General features: G+C 45.2%; 1 protein-coding gene across 11 annotated transcripts in view; it reads right to left on the bottom strand.

The window, feature by feature from the left end:
• Positions 1-14,692, bottom strand: part of KANSL3 (KAT8 regulatory NSL complex subunit 3) — a 43,431-nt gene that overhangs the window by 4,344 nt on the left and 24,395 nt on the right. For 9 of the 11 annotated variants that reach the window (XM_047744878.1, XM_047744877.1, XM_047744879.1 and 6 more), the window contains 11 exons: positions 14,422-14,579; positions 12,289-12,352; positions 11,679-11,879; positions 11,315-11,471; positions 9,706-9,783; positions 8,093-8,284; positions 7,430-7,514; positions 6,887-7,014; positions 5,915-6,024; positions 5,274-5,496; positions 4,804-4,937 (listed from right to left, as the gene is read on the bottom strand). In XM_047744878.1, coding sequence (XP_047600834.1) covers positions 4,804-4,937; positions 5,274-5,496; positions 5,915-6,024; positions 6,887-7,014; positions 7,430-7,514; positions 8,093-8,284; positions 9,706-9,783; positions 11,315-11,471; positions 11,679-11,879; positions 12,289-12,352; positions 14,422-14,579 — 1,530 coding nt within the window. Of the gene's footprint in view, positions 1-1,028; positions 1,184-4,803; positions 4,938-5,273; positions 5,497-5,914; positions 6,025-6,886; positions 7,015-7,429; positions 7,515-8,092; positions 8,285-9,705; positions 9,784-11,314; positions 11,472-11,678; positions 11,880-12,288; positions 12,353-14,421; positions 14,580-14,692 lie in introns of all 11 variants that reach the window. The other 2 variants (XR_007129993.1, XM_047744880.1) reach the window with 2 other exon arrangements.

Below are 14,692 nucleotides of genomic sequence, written 5' to 3'. Positions count from 1 at the left end.
ACTGGCTGGCTCAGTTGGAAGAGCATGCAATTCTTGATCTTGGGATTGTGAATTCAAGGCCCACGTTGGGTGTAGAGATTACTTAAAAATAAAAATAAAATAAAAGTTCAACTTCCCAAAGTCTGAGGAGATTCTGAGACAGCCCCTACTAATCAATCCTACCACAATAATCACTAACTTAGGCCAACCTCCTTACTAGATCAGATAAGAAAACCAAAATTGAAAAAGGTTAGGTGATTTTGCCCAGGATCACACAGCGGGCTGAAGACAAAGGGCCCAACCCATAGCCCACTCCCTTCCCTGATATCACACTGTCTGGCAGTGTGAACACTGAGGTAACCATTAGAAGCTTTCGAGTCAGCAAGTCTTAATCTAATAATGCATCCTTTCTCTGTAATGAAAGAATCACCACTAGAACCCTCCTAGTAATTATACACTCATTTTACTAAGATAAAAACTAACCTCTCAAGTTAATACCATCAGATCAGAAGTTAGATCTTGATCTTTATTTTGTGCTTCAATTTAGCCCTGTAAAACAATTCTTGGGTGAGCTCTATCTAGCCTCTCCTCAGTGTGAACTAGTTCCCCCAGGCTGCAGCAAGCTGAAAAGGGTGATTAATAGAGGAGGTAGGTTTCATCACACCATAGGGATATGCGTTCTGTTTGGGCATCAATATGGTATCAGCAAAGGTTAAGACTGCCTGAAAATAGACCCAAATGGCTTTATAGATAATTTCCACCAAACTATCAAGGAGCTCATAATTTCTGTGCTGTATGTTTCAGAATATGAGAAAAAAAATGCCTCCATCTCATTCTATAAGGATACGATACAATACAATTCAATTACAATAGCATTAATTGTATTGTCTATAGGGTATAGACAGTGGACATACGGTCTATAGAATAATACAGTATTGTCTATATAAATACAATTGTCTACAAGGAAAGGTCTATCCTTATAGACAAGACAAATGGACAAGGAAAGCACACACACAAAAGCAGGGGTGGATGGGGAGAAAACTACATACCAATTTCACTAATAGACAGAGGCCAAGATCCTAAGTAAAAATAAAAGCAAATCGAAAGAGTAAATGTGCTTTCCCTCTGAAACACTTGGCTTTTTTCTTCTTTGTTTTGTTCTCTTTTGATTGGGTCTTTTCTATGGGTGCACAATTCAAATAAACTGGGGCATATGAAAAAAAAAAAAAAGAGAATAGGACATACTGAACAAGCTACTGAATCTGGAATTTAGACAATCTGACATTCGGAAATAATAAATAATTAGGATATAATAAATAATTAGGAATTATTAAAATAATTCATCATTTAACTGATTCAGAAAAAATGCTTATGCTCACTCATTTGATTTCAAAAAAGCTATGAACAAAATTCAAAACCCATTATTTATCAAGAAAAATGAAAAGAGTAACAATGATCTTAACAAACTAGAAACATACTTGACATTTGCTTAACTGGATGATCTACATTATCAAACAATTATATAAAATTAATGTGAGAACAGATGGTCACGGGGACAAAAAAGGCCCAAGTGTGTGCAGTCATCAAGAATATGAACCTTGGGGGGAGGGGGTTGGGAGAGGGGGTGGGGTTATGGATATTGGGGAGGGTATGTGCTATGGTGAGTGTTGTGAAGTGTGTAAACCTGGCGATTCGCAGACCTGTACCCCTGGGGATAAAAATATATGTTTATAAAGCTGTAAAAAAAAAAAAAAAAGAAAGAAAGAAAGGATGAATACCCAAGTTTTGTAGCAACATGGACGGGACTGGAAGAGATTATGTTGAGTGAAATAAGTCAAGCAGAGAGAGTCAATTATCATATGGTTTCACTTATTTGTGGAGCATAACAAATAGCATGGAGGACAAGGGGAGATGGAGAGGAGAGGGGAGTTGAGGGAAATTGGAAGGGGAGGTGAACCATGAGAGACTATGGACTCTGAAAAACGATCTGGGAATTTTGAAGGGGTGGGGGGTGGGAGGTTGGGGGCACCAGGTGGTGGGTATTGTGGAGGGCACAGATTGCATGGAGCACTGGGTGTGGTGCAAAAATTAATGAATACTGTTATGCTGAAAAAATAAAAAAATTATAAAAAAAAAAAAAAAAAGAATATGAACCTTGGAGCTATAAAGGCAAAGATTTGAAGATTTTTTTTTTTAAAGATTTTATTAATTTATTTGACAGAGACAGAGACAGCAAGAGAGGGAATACAAGCAGAGGAAGTGGGAGAGGTAGAAGCAAGCTTCCTGCTCAGCAGGGAGCCCCATGCAGGGCTCAATCCCAGGACCCTGGGATCATGACCTGAGCTGAAGGCAGACACTTAACGACTGAGCCACCCAGGCACCCCGAAGATTTTGTTGTATAAAAATTTTTAATGTATGAAACAAATGTCCTTCAGACTTCAATAGAAAGAAAGAAAGGAAGGAAGAAAGAAAAAAAAGAAAAAAAAAGATCAGCAGTTGACTAAAGTATACAGAACTTGTATAATAAAAGATTAACATCTGAATGTATAAAGCTGCTATAAATGAAAGTAGAGACAGAATATGATAAACCATTCGTAAAAGACATACAATCTCGGGGCGCCTGGGTGGCTTAGTGGGTTAAGCCTCTGCCTTCGGCTAGGGTCATGATCTAAGGGTCCTGGGATTGAGCCCCGCATAGGGCTCTCTGCTCAGCAGGGAGCCTGCTTCCCCCCTCTCTCTCTGCCTGCCTTTCTGCCTGCTTGTGATCTCTCTCTCTCTCTGTCAAATAAATAAATAAAATATTTTTTAAAAAAAGACATACAATCTCATAAGTAATCAGGAAAATACACACATAAACAATTCCACTGAGACACCTGAGTGGCTCAGTTGGTTAAGCATCTGCCTTTGGCTCAGGTCATGATCCCAGGGGTCCTGGGATAGAGTCCTGTGTTGGGCTCCTCACTTACTCCCTCTGCCTGCCACTGGCCCTGCTTGTGTTTGCTCTCTCTGACAAATAAATAAAATCTTAAAAAAAAATAAACAATTTCATTTTTTACTCATCAAATTAATAACCTTTTAGAACACTGATTTCCATACCTGACAAAGACATGGGAGAACAGCTATTACCATTGCTATGGCTTGAAGTGTAAACTGGCAGAGCCTCAAAGGGCAATTAGCCAGTACTTAGCCAGATGTCAGACGCATATACCCTCCACTTACTGGTCTCTGGACTGTAGAAATCCCCCAGAGGCACACAAAACTCAGGAACAAGGCTGTCACTGAACCACTATTTTCTGTATCAAAAACAAAACAGCCCAACTCTCTGACAGAAGATGGTGAAATATGCTTTCGTACATCCACTCAGCAAAACATGAGGCAGCGACTGACAAGAAGATAAGTCTCTACATAACCCATGGGGAAACATGTCACAATATCTGTTGTAAACAAAGACTAGTTACAAAATGGTCCACATTCTATGATTCCATTTTTGTCAAAAAAAAAAAAAAAAAAAAAAAAAAAGTAAAATAAAATAATATACATAGTATAGCAAGAAAGATCTAGAAGAATGCATATTGCACTATTAATAGGGGATACCATCTCTGGGAGTGGTGTCATGGGAAATTTTCACTTTCTAAATTACAGCATTTCTGGGGTGCCTGGGTGGCTCAGTGGGTTAGTTAAGCCTCTGCCTTCAGCTCAGGTCATGATCTCAGGGTCCTGGGATCGAGTCCCGCATCGGGCTCTCTGCTTGGCAGGGAGCCTGCTTCCTCTCTCTGCCTGCCTTTCTACCTACTTGTGATCTCTCTCTCTGTCAAATAAATAAATAAATAAAATCTTCAAAAATAAATAAATAAATTACAGTATTTCTGTAATGTCTGAATTATTTAAGCATAATCACTTTTCTAATTGAAAAAAAGAAAGGAATAAAAGAAAGAAATAAAAACACCTCCAACTTTTCTGGAGAAAAAAAAAAAAAAAAAGGTAGGGAAGGCCAACCATGATATCAATGAATACCAGGTAACAATCTCTGTATTTCCCTCAAGAGGGGGAGGCAGAAGATGGTTTGGAACAGTTAGGAATCGTCAAGTGCCAATAAAGGAGCCCGCCCCCCGGGTCCCAGGCAGGATTGGTGTGGTGGGAGTGATGGGAACAGGGCCAGTCCTTTAAGCATGGCAGTCTGCACAGCACCTTAGCCCCCACAAGGAAGGCTGTCGCTGAAACAGTGCACAGTGAAGGAAAGCACAAACAAAACTGGACCCCCAACTTTTTTTTTTCACCTCTGATCTCTGAGGTTCTTCTAAGATTAGAAACGTTTTACATGAAAAGCGCACAATGGAAATCAGATTGGCTACAAGGAACGGGTGGTGACTTCGTGGGTAAGAGCTACAGAAACCTAGTGTGTCCTAAAAAGATGACAATGAATGCCAAGAGCTGGAATGGCACAATACTGGAAAGCTAAGCAAAGAAAGGGTGTTAATCAACTAACTAGCCTCTACCACAACCTCCGATTGCTGAAGCAAGGAATGGGAAGAGAAAACAAATGGAAAGGGAACATAAACAAAACTTGGAACACTGAGGACGCTACACACCCAAACACAGTTATGTATTTAATTCCCATGACAACCCAGGGAGTGTTATGAAGAGGAGACTCAAAGAGGTCCATGACTTGCTCAAAGTTACAAAGTGACAAAGCCTCCCGTCTGGATTTGAATCTAGTCTGCCTAAAGTCCAGCGCACTGGCAGCTCCTCCAATCGGCCAGTGGGCCAGCCCCAAACTTCCCACTATCAGAGCCTGTGTCCTCAGTCTTCCCGGGCAGTACTCACCTGTGAGCTGGATGGCAGAGGCTGGGAGCTGGGCTCCTCTGATGGGGCTGCTCCCGAGCCCATGGGGCTCAGTGTCGTGATTCGGCTTGGTTGGCCACGAAGTGTCAGAGTAATGGTGGTAGGGACCTTCAAGCCTGACAGAGGAAGAAGGAGGGTTGTTTGTCAAAGCCTCCACTTTCTCCTCCCAGAGAGTTTCTTCACATCACACACCAGCCCCTTAGCCTCCCACCTCAGTACCCTTCCCAACTGGGTCAGCTCACCCTATCAGTCCTGTTTCTAAAAGAAACAGGAAAACAGCTGTGCTCTTCTGACCTCTCCAGTGGATGGACCCACACAGCTGAATCCTTGAGGGTCAATACCAGGACCCTGTTGAGTTGGGTTCAACCACATGCCTTGTCCACGTGAGAGGGGAAGGTCCTGGGGAAAGATCCCCTATCTAAGAGTCCCCACAACTGTCATGAGAGACTCACCTGATGCTTGGTTAGAGATCTGAGCCAGGCCAGGGAGGCTGCTTGCCAACTTAGCAAGGCCCCCATTGGTCAGCAGCTGGTGGATGGCTGTCGGTTTCCCACCAGGAGTGGCACCCAAGGAGGAGAGAGTGGTGGCCACAGGAATGGTACGGACAATGGTGCTGGTGCCCGTGGTGATGGCACCCAGGCTCTGCATGGGAGTGGGTAACTTCACACTGGTGGCCTGTGGGACACACAAGACCAGGTGATCAGAAGCACCTGCCCAACAGCAAGCAATGTTCAAGTATGCAGGACCCAGAGCATTAAAGGCTACCATGTACTGCACAGCCACTACATGCAAGGTACTCTTCCAAGCATTTTCTATATACTATCTTATTTAATACTAAAACAACCCTTTAAGAGAAATACTATCATTATCCTAATTTTACAGACAAGGAAACAAAGATACAGAGAGGTCAAAAAACTTGCCCAAGGCCACACACTACGTGATGGAGCTTTAACCTCTGGTAGCTCTTAGGCATGAAGTCAGAAAGCAGTCTGTCATGACCCAGACTCCAGACCCAATTTTCCTGCCAAAACCAACTAAACTGAGAGGGCCTCCTCCCCACAGCTGCCCAGCCCAGTGGAAGGCAGATGTATACCTGTGGGGCTGGCCCTGGGGAAGGATTTGCTGGGAGGCCAGAGGTCTTGCTGCTGATATCCTGCAAGCTGAAGCTGAGGCCTTGAAGGAGGCTGCTGGCTGATGTGGCCCCTAGGAGAGGGTAGAACAGATGTCAGCACAGGCCCAATCCCTTATCCCAAGAGCAGCCAAATCCATCCACCCTCAACAAATGCCAACAAATGCTAAAATGCCAATGTTCTTTCCCTGAAACATTCCCAGTGCTCTTGGAAAGACGCCAGGAAGGGCTCCCCGAGCATGCACACTGCATGCTCACGTGAGGAAGGTGCTAGACACACTGTCTTGGATTTGTTCCACATATCCCAACCTGCTCTGAACCACCTACCTTACATTTTGAAGTTTTAGGAAAACCAAAGAGAGCTTCAATCCCACCCACTTTTCAGAAATCAAAATTCCATCCTTTCCAGGGAAAAGGACAGCTTATTAAGCAAAAAGAATTCCAAATACCTGATTTATATTTGGCCACAAAGCAAAGAGGGAGGTCCTCCTGAAGGAGAACACCTGTAGAGCCTTGCCTGCTGGGCTCAGGCAACCAGCCCTCCCATGCAGGGTGGGGTGGCCAAAGTGAAGAGATAAGCAGAGGCAGAAAGGTGCCTCGTTTTGCTAATGCTAGTACGTACAGCAAATCTCCAGTTTCCTGCAATCAGATGTGTTCAAAAACACAATGAACACAATACCCACATCTTCCACCAGCTATTTCTCCTCCTTCTACTACAAGAGACACTACCTGCAGACTGGGATATTTATTCACTGTAGATACTGAGACCAGAAACTCCCCCACCTCAAAGCTAATTCCAGCTTCCCATCAAGCCTCAATGAAAGCCTGAAACTCAGAGGAGCATCCCCCAGATTCAGCTGCTTTCCTGGGACCACCCTCCAGCAGCAGCCCAAAAGAGACTTTGCTGGGAGGTGGGGAATGCTGGGCTACAGATACCTGGGAGGGAGCTGCCAGGAGAGGTGGCCACCAGACGGCTCTGGAGTGTGTGCAAGGCACTGGGAGTGGTGCTGCTGGACACTGAGGACACTGGGCTGGCCGAGACACCCCCTTCAGAAGCATTTGACCTGGAGACAAAGATAGGAGCTCTATTATCCAGCTCTATTATCTGCTGTCAGAGGGCAGCAGACCCTGGCAACACAGGGAGGGTCCGTGGTGGGGCCCAGCAATGCTTTCAGCAATGGATACTAGAATCTAGAGTTTGTCTCATCTTCTGAATCTGGCCTCTAGTCCTTCTGAAAGTCAGTCCTAAAACAGACTTCAAACCCTGAAGCAAGAGCTACGGGATGCTTTGCAAACTTTAAAAAAGAACTCTGAACTGACCCACCCCCACCCCAAAAAAGACAAAGATCCCACTCAGAAAGAAGTCATATTCACAAAACTGACAGAATCTAGACTATCTTTCCAAAGCACTAAATGGACCAGAGAAAAGGTAAAAAGAAAGAAAGGAGCAGAGCCAGAAAGGCCAAGGAAAAGACTCACTTGGTAGTGGTGAGAAGCCCTGTGAGCTCCTTGGCCCCTGCTGAAGCCTGCCCCAGTGTCATGGTGATGGGCTTCCCTCCTGCAGCTGCAAAACAGAAAACCCCAAGGCCAATGGTTAGTCCTGCCTGGCCATACTTTTCAGGGTTTTACAGCCCAGGCTAAATGCAAAATATGGACAAAGACTGGACGAAGAAGAAAAACAAAGAGTAAGTATAGCAGAACAGGGAATTATTCTTTTCTTCTATTTTTTAAACTTTCTGGAATATTCTACCTTTTTTTTTTTTTTAAGGTTTTATTTTTAAGTAGTCTCTATATCCAACATGGGGTTCACACTCATAATCCTGAGACCAAGAGTCATGCTCTACTGACTGAGCCAGCCAGGCATCCCTGGAATATTTCTTATCTTTAATTGAAATTAAAGAACAAAATGTGATGATGCTTTGAGTGACCCCACAGCTCCCTCAGATCCTCATCCTGCCTCCCTGCTCCTGGTACAGATCAGGTCATGGCCCACTTCTGCCCCATGTGCTACCGTGTGCCCTCTTTGCGCCAGGCACACCTTGCATTAGAGACTGAGCTGTACAGCAAGTAGTCACCAAGAAAGCAATGTTATGTGGTCTGAGAGAGCTCAGCTCTTATTCAAACAGGCTAAGAAAAACTCACCTTCTGGAGCTCCTCCTTGGGAAGGAGTACAAGGCCCTCCAGCTGGGTCCCCTTGGGAAATAAGGGACACCTTAATTTTTGGTCGCTTGGAGGTCTTACTGCCAGGAAGAGGACTGGAAGGATGGTGGCGCTTCAGCTGGACCCTAAGATCCTCTTTCTCTGCCTCTTCTGTTTGTTCTGATGAAATGGGAACTAAGAGATGGAGCGGAGGTAAGGTCTTCCATAATCCAAAACGGCCCGAGAGACACTGACAGCACCAGCACGGGCATGACTGTGTCACACACAAAGTCACACCTCAAAGGCAACTGCTAGTGCTTCAGTCCCATCTCACTCAGGTCCCACCTGTGGTAGAAGGCCACCCTGCCCTCTCAGAGGATGGATCCATCCCCAGCCCTTACCCTGTTCTGGAGTTAGAAGGAAGGGGGCTCTGAGTTGGTGGGAATAAAAACAAAGATGACACCCTGACCCTGCCTAGCAAAGGCCAACCAAAAAAACAGAGGACTCACTACAATGGATCTAAGCAGTGCTTCCTGCACTCAATGTCATAATTTTCCTATCTCAAGCCCACCCTCACATCACACAGCTGGGGGACAGTAAACATTCCACAAAGAAGCAGTAAAGGACCACACTACGCAGTTCTCTCTAAAACGGAGAATTTCACAAGGCTCTGAGCATCCTACTCTCCTAAGAGCCCAGGGTTGAAGGTTTGCTTGCCAAATGAAGGCAACAAGAAGGATTATTGCCAGGAATCAAGGCTGGCTTTGAGTAGCTACTAGGCAAGGAAGCATTTCAGACAAGACAACTTAACTGCTCCTGCCCAAAAGCAAAAGGGCAATAGTAGCCCATGTCACAACTAGTCCCCACATCCTTTGTATTAGGTACAGAGAAAGGCCACCTGTTCACACATGGGATTCCCCCTCTGCTAAATCAAACAGACTCATCCTACACATGGCCAAACCTCTTGGACTCTGAAGTTATCCTTCACACTTCCTCAGAGATTCCCTTCTCTTTAAAACCAGAAGCCCACCCCAGGTCCTCTTCTGCATAGGTAATCAGGGGCAGGATGGGGAGGAAAGCAGTAGTCATATGAGGAAGGCAGGCAGGAATGGGGGTGCTGGCCTGGGCCACAGGGCATAACCAGCTAGAAGGATCGCTGAGGGGATAAATGCATTGACTAAAATCAGAATAGGAAGGATGGTAAAAGGGAAAGGAGACACAGGTTTTATGCTGATAGTGGCTGGTGTGCTTGTAGCGGCCAGGATAGAAGCAGGAATCCAGAAGCAGGAAGAAAAACACACAAGGAAACTCAGGTTCACAGGCAATGGGCCACAGGCACACATAGGAGAAGCAGAGCCAAGAATCACAAAAGACAAAAAAGGAAAAACCATGAGAGGCAAACAGAAAGTATGGAGAAAAAGCCAACACTATACTATGGAGGAGTAAGTGAAAGGAGTCAACCAAGAAAAGAATCAGGAGACAGAAAAAGGAAGAGAGAAAAGAACAGCAGGAAACCAGAGACAAAAGAGAGAGGCAGGATTGGGAATAAAACAAGGGAGACATGGAGAGAAGCAGAGAGCAGAGCGTGAAAAGGTGAGAGGAAGAGCAATACTCACCAAAGAGACAGGAGGAGGTGCCGGGAGGAAGAGCTTTCCTCACCAGCATATTTTGTTTCAGAAAAGCAGCAAACTGTGCTGGAATGAATCAGAAAGAATTACAGAATCACAGCCAGCCAGAGAAAGGAGAAAAGGAGAGGGAGTAAGAAAAAAGATAAGAAAATGTTCTAGAAAATGGTCGGTAAGGGCTTTTTCCAGAATTACTGCATGGGTTTGACACCTGACTCCTAGCAGCTCCCTGGAATCATCTATAAACTGAAAATAATAAATGTACCTGCCTCATGGGCCATTGCCAAGATTCAGTGAGCAACAGCAAGTCAAATGCCAGGAAAACAGCATGACACATAGTCAGGGTTCCATAAAACTTATCTATAATCATTCCCTCTTGCCTATGAGGCCCTGCCAAAGCCAGGGCGCGATGGCTGCTGCTCAGCGCCATGATATTCTGGGGCCCATTTCAAACCCAGATCACCAATCAGCCTTCCAGAACTCCCTACACCCTCAACTAATTATCCCCTCCAGAAGCACAGCCGACCACTGGTTCTCTCTTCATCAAAAGCCTAAGCAAACACCACCAACCCAGAATTTGGCTCTGGCCACCACTTAAGATAAGGTTACAGACCATCCATGTGGCCCCAGGGGGCCTGGCTTGTTTTTTCTTTTTTGTCTTTTTACCTTCACCAATCACTCACACATGCTCCTTGTTAGCCCCACTCTTAAAGGCACCCTCATAAGAGGCCTGAGTTTAAGTCCTGACCCTTTGGCTCCACTAAAAGAAACACAGGGGAAGTGAGCAGATCAGCCTACTGTCACCTCTGCGTCTCTCCACTTGACAGTCAGCTCTGGTGCTGCCTCCTCCCAAGTACCCAAGACTTCAGATAATACATGTTCCCGGATACGTCATCAAACACAATGCGCAAAAGGCCTTACCTTGGGGCTGCCCAACCAGATCGAAGTGGGGGCAGGGGGCAAGCCACTGTTTCTTTTCTTCCTACCCAAAACACTGTCCCTTTTCTATAAGCTACGGTAACACTCACTGTTCTCCAGACTGTACATACAAACATTTCCCAGCCTAATCCAAAGCCTATCTGCAGAAACCCCAATAAACCTCATGGAAAGGTCCCAGCGTGGGAACCTTCACTCTTCAAGGGCAAAACAAAGAAAGGGCATGATGCCAGCTGCACTGCCCTGGAATCTGAGGAAAAAAGCGCATCACTTTGTCCACATGATGTGCAGAGTGCCCTGACTGCAGGAGTGGCTGGGCAGCGTGAAGAACAGAACAAGTAGCTTCCCCAACCGGGAATCAGAAAAAATTTTGAGGCAAATACACACATAGTCAGCTCATAAAACCTAACCTCCCCAGAACACCAGAGCAAAGCTGTAATTACTGGAACTATACAGCTCCACTAATGCACAACCTTTTGTGATGTCTCACCCTTGAAAACAATCTCTGGTATTCATTTCAACCTAATTTTGTCTGGACAGAAATGTGGGAAAGGGTGCCTCTCGCATGCCCCAGAGGAAGCTACAGATACCAATACTTCTCAAATCCCACATGACCTCACTCCAAAAGATAAACCAAGAGGCCACTAGGCCAAGAAGCCGATACCTTGGGCTTGTTTGTGGGTCAGCACAGCTTCCGTCCGCTGCACGTGTCTCTTCAGGAGCTGAGCGCTCCCAATCTGACTGGACTTCTGGGCAGAGGTCACTGTAGTTACTTTGGTCTTGGGACTGGAAGTGGGGCTGCTAGACACACTGGAAAGATCCTGAGCAGGGCAAGAAGGGTAAGAGCTGAGCCAGCTGCTTGGATCTGATCACCAATTATCATGTCCCCCTGGAATTCCCCTCATAGGAACTCAATGGTCTACAGCACTGGCAAGGCAGACAAGCACCCCCAGAAGTGAAGGAACCAACTCCACAGTCCTACGTACCCAACCGAAATGCTCCCTCTGCTCCCCGCCTTCCTGCGTTACCTCCGAGCCTGAGGGTGAGGCAGGCAGCTTGGCAGCTGGTGAGGCAGGCCGACTGCCCCTCTCGGGGACCTCAAAGGCCAGGTCTCTTCGGGCTGCGTCCCGAGGCTTCTTCTTCTTCTCAGCATCCTGATCCCGAGGCTCAGAGCCCATGTGCCCATCAGCACGAGTGAGCACTCCAGTCAGAAAGTCCACAATCTCATCCTAGTGTGAAGAGGGCCCAGGCCACTCAGTCCTCAGTCTAGGGAACAGGAACCTCCCTGGCAGGTTCAACTCAATTCAACTAACTCGGCTTTGGCATTGGATGTGTCCTTCTCCATGCACTACGAGCCGAGCACAAACCCCAGCCTCAGCCAAAGACCAGCAGAAGCCTGCTCCCCGACGCCTCTGTAGGGTGGCACTCTGGGGTGGTTGTGCTCCCACACTCCTCCATACACATGTCCGCTTCCTCCCCTCTCTCTTTCCCCTTTCCTTATGATTTAGTTCTATCAGAGGCCCCACTGGATACTCCTTCACCCTTCAGAGCCAAAGACACTACTGCCAATAAGATCAAGCCTAAAAGCTTATAGAAAGACAAGTCTCACTGAGAAAAACACATGAAGCAACTGCATACCTGAATGCATCTGTCCACCATGCTCTGAGTTAGCCCCTCTGATTTCTTCTTTGCTTTGCTTATTCTAAAAGACAGAGAGGAGGAAATGTTTATTTTAAACATTCCATGGCATCATATGAAAGCGAGAATGGATTTCTCTTCTGTGTTGGCTATTTTCTGAGCCCAGGAAGGAGGACCACGTTAGCCCTCAGGCAGGTATCACCACTTCTCTGACCTCATGTTCCACATCTGCAAAATGGAATCATAACACCTCGCTCATGGACTTGTGAGGATTACAAAAATAATATATGTAGAGAATCAGAGAACATATGAAAATTGCCTAGGACTGTACATTCCTAAAGTCCCATACTTATGGCTTCCCAGATAAACTCTGACTTCTATGACCTCATCTAGAAGTCCCCCAATAAAGGCCCAAACCCTGAGATTACTGGATGCTGTTGCATGAGATTAGTAGTAGACAAAAGGTGGTCATAGGTTACTTCTATAAAGGTAAGAGAAAATAGGCACCTGGCTACATTCCCCTCTTTGGAAGCCAGTTTTAAAACCCCTGGCTTCTGACTGAGGGTCTCAGCAGAGAGAAAAACAGGACTCCGAATGACAGGGTGGAGAACAATATTCTGGACTTCCAAATTCTGAGAACCCCAATTTACTGGCTATTGACCTCTGACCCTATGTAGCACCCTCGTCTTACATATGAGGACAGCGGGTCCCGGAAGTTAAGCAGTTAACCCAAGGTTCTTAGCAAAGCAACCAAGACTGAACTGAGTCTCCTGATTCTCAGGCAAACACTTGAGGACCTTGCAAACACATCTCATAAGCAGCCTCACAACTTAACTCCCACTAAAGTTTTCCTATCTCTTGTGTTCCCTCACTGCTACTCAACACACACACATAGCCCCACATACATGCTACCCTCCTATAGATAAGAATGTCTGAATAACCAACAAACAAAATGTATTTACAAGAAAATATTGCTTTGAGCACCAAAGGATTAGATTCTAGACCCACAAGAAACAGCCAAATGACAAAGACCAGAAGGACCTCTCTAAAACATCACTGGGTAAGAAAGTGACAAGACCAGTGGGAGCAGGTACTTGTTTTAAACTCACTAGCTAAGGCACACAAATGAAATTAATCTCTAAAACTGAACATTAAAAAAAAAAAGGAAGCCCAACAAATGACACACCTCTTTTTCAGGACATTTCATGAAAGCCTAATTAAAGGCCCTATAGGCAGCCAGTCTTTTAAGGGAGAAGTGGCCATCTCAATGACCTAAGGTGCCCCTTCCAAACTCCAGCTGTTTTTACTCCAAAATATATTAAAGGATGTTAATACAAGTAAAATCTACATTCATGTACGTCCTCAGTAAGAAACAAAATATAAAGAAGTGTCTACCCCAGTCAAAGCACAATGACCAAGACTGCATTCACCAAGTCTCAAATTATCTCCCTCCCACTGGGTAACTACTAATTGCAAAGGGAAACAGAGTAACTTCGCAGTAGAGAAACCTGGAAGATGCCACCTTCACCACATGGTCAAAGTTAATGTCACCAGTGATAAGACACATCAACATCATCATGTAGGCCCAGGGAGGATGCACTGAGAGCTTATCAACTGGCAGTCCTGCCACAAATGCATATGCTCAACCTAATCACAAAAAATGTTAAAAACCTAAATTGAGGGACAGCCTACAAAATAGGTGGCTGGAAGTCTTCAAAATGTCAAGGTCATGAAAGACTAAAGAATACTATCAAACTCAAGGAGACTGAGGAGACAGGCAACTAATAACATGTGATTTAGGACTGGACACCGGACAGGAAAAGGACATTAGTGAGCCAACTAACAATATCTGCAACTGTACATTAGAAAATAGTATCATACAATGTTAACGTCCTCATTTTGATAATCATACTCTGGTTATTTAAGATGTTCACATTTGGGAAATCTGAGTTCAGAGTCTTTAAGAAATTTCTGTACTATTTTTGCAACTTTTTATAAATCTGAACTAGTTTAAAATGTAAAATGGTTCCCTCTTTCACAGAAGCAGATTTAGTCTGTAGTTACATCACCACCTCACAGGCTTCTCTCCAACACTACAACATGACTCACAGCTCTGGGAGAAGCCACACACACCTGAGATTATCATCAGCACCCCCAACCACCACCAAGCTGTTCTCAGCCCGAATCTTCTCCCGGAAATCTTCCATGGCTTCGGGATGACACTGCAAGGAATTCTGTCCAATGACAAAGAGGACTGGAGTCTTCATATCCAAGAGGGGATCATCCACATCCTAAAAACATGAACAGGTTTTATAATCAGCCAGTTACTACTCACTGAGGACTGAGCTGTCAAGTCCGCTGAGCAGAGTCAACTGGGCAACTAGTCGCTGAATGCCAGTTTGGG

Source organism: Lutra lutra, chromosome 9, assembly GCF_902655055.1.
Source record: "Lutra lutra chromosome 9, mLutLut1.2, whole genome shotgun sequence".
In the NCBI taxonomy this organism is placed as follows: Eukaryota; Metazoa; Chordata; class Mammalia; order Carnivora; family Mustelidae; genus Lutra; species Lutra lutra.
This window is presented reverse-complemented; position numbering and strand designations above follow the sequence as displayed.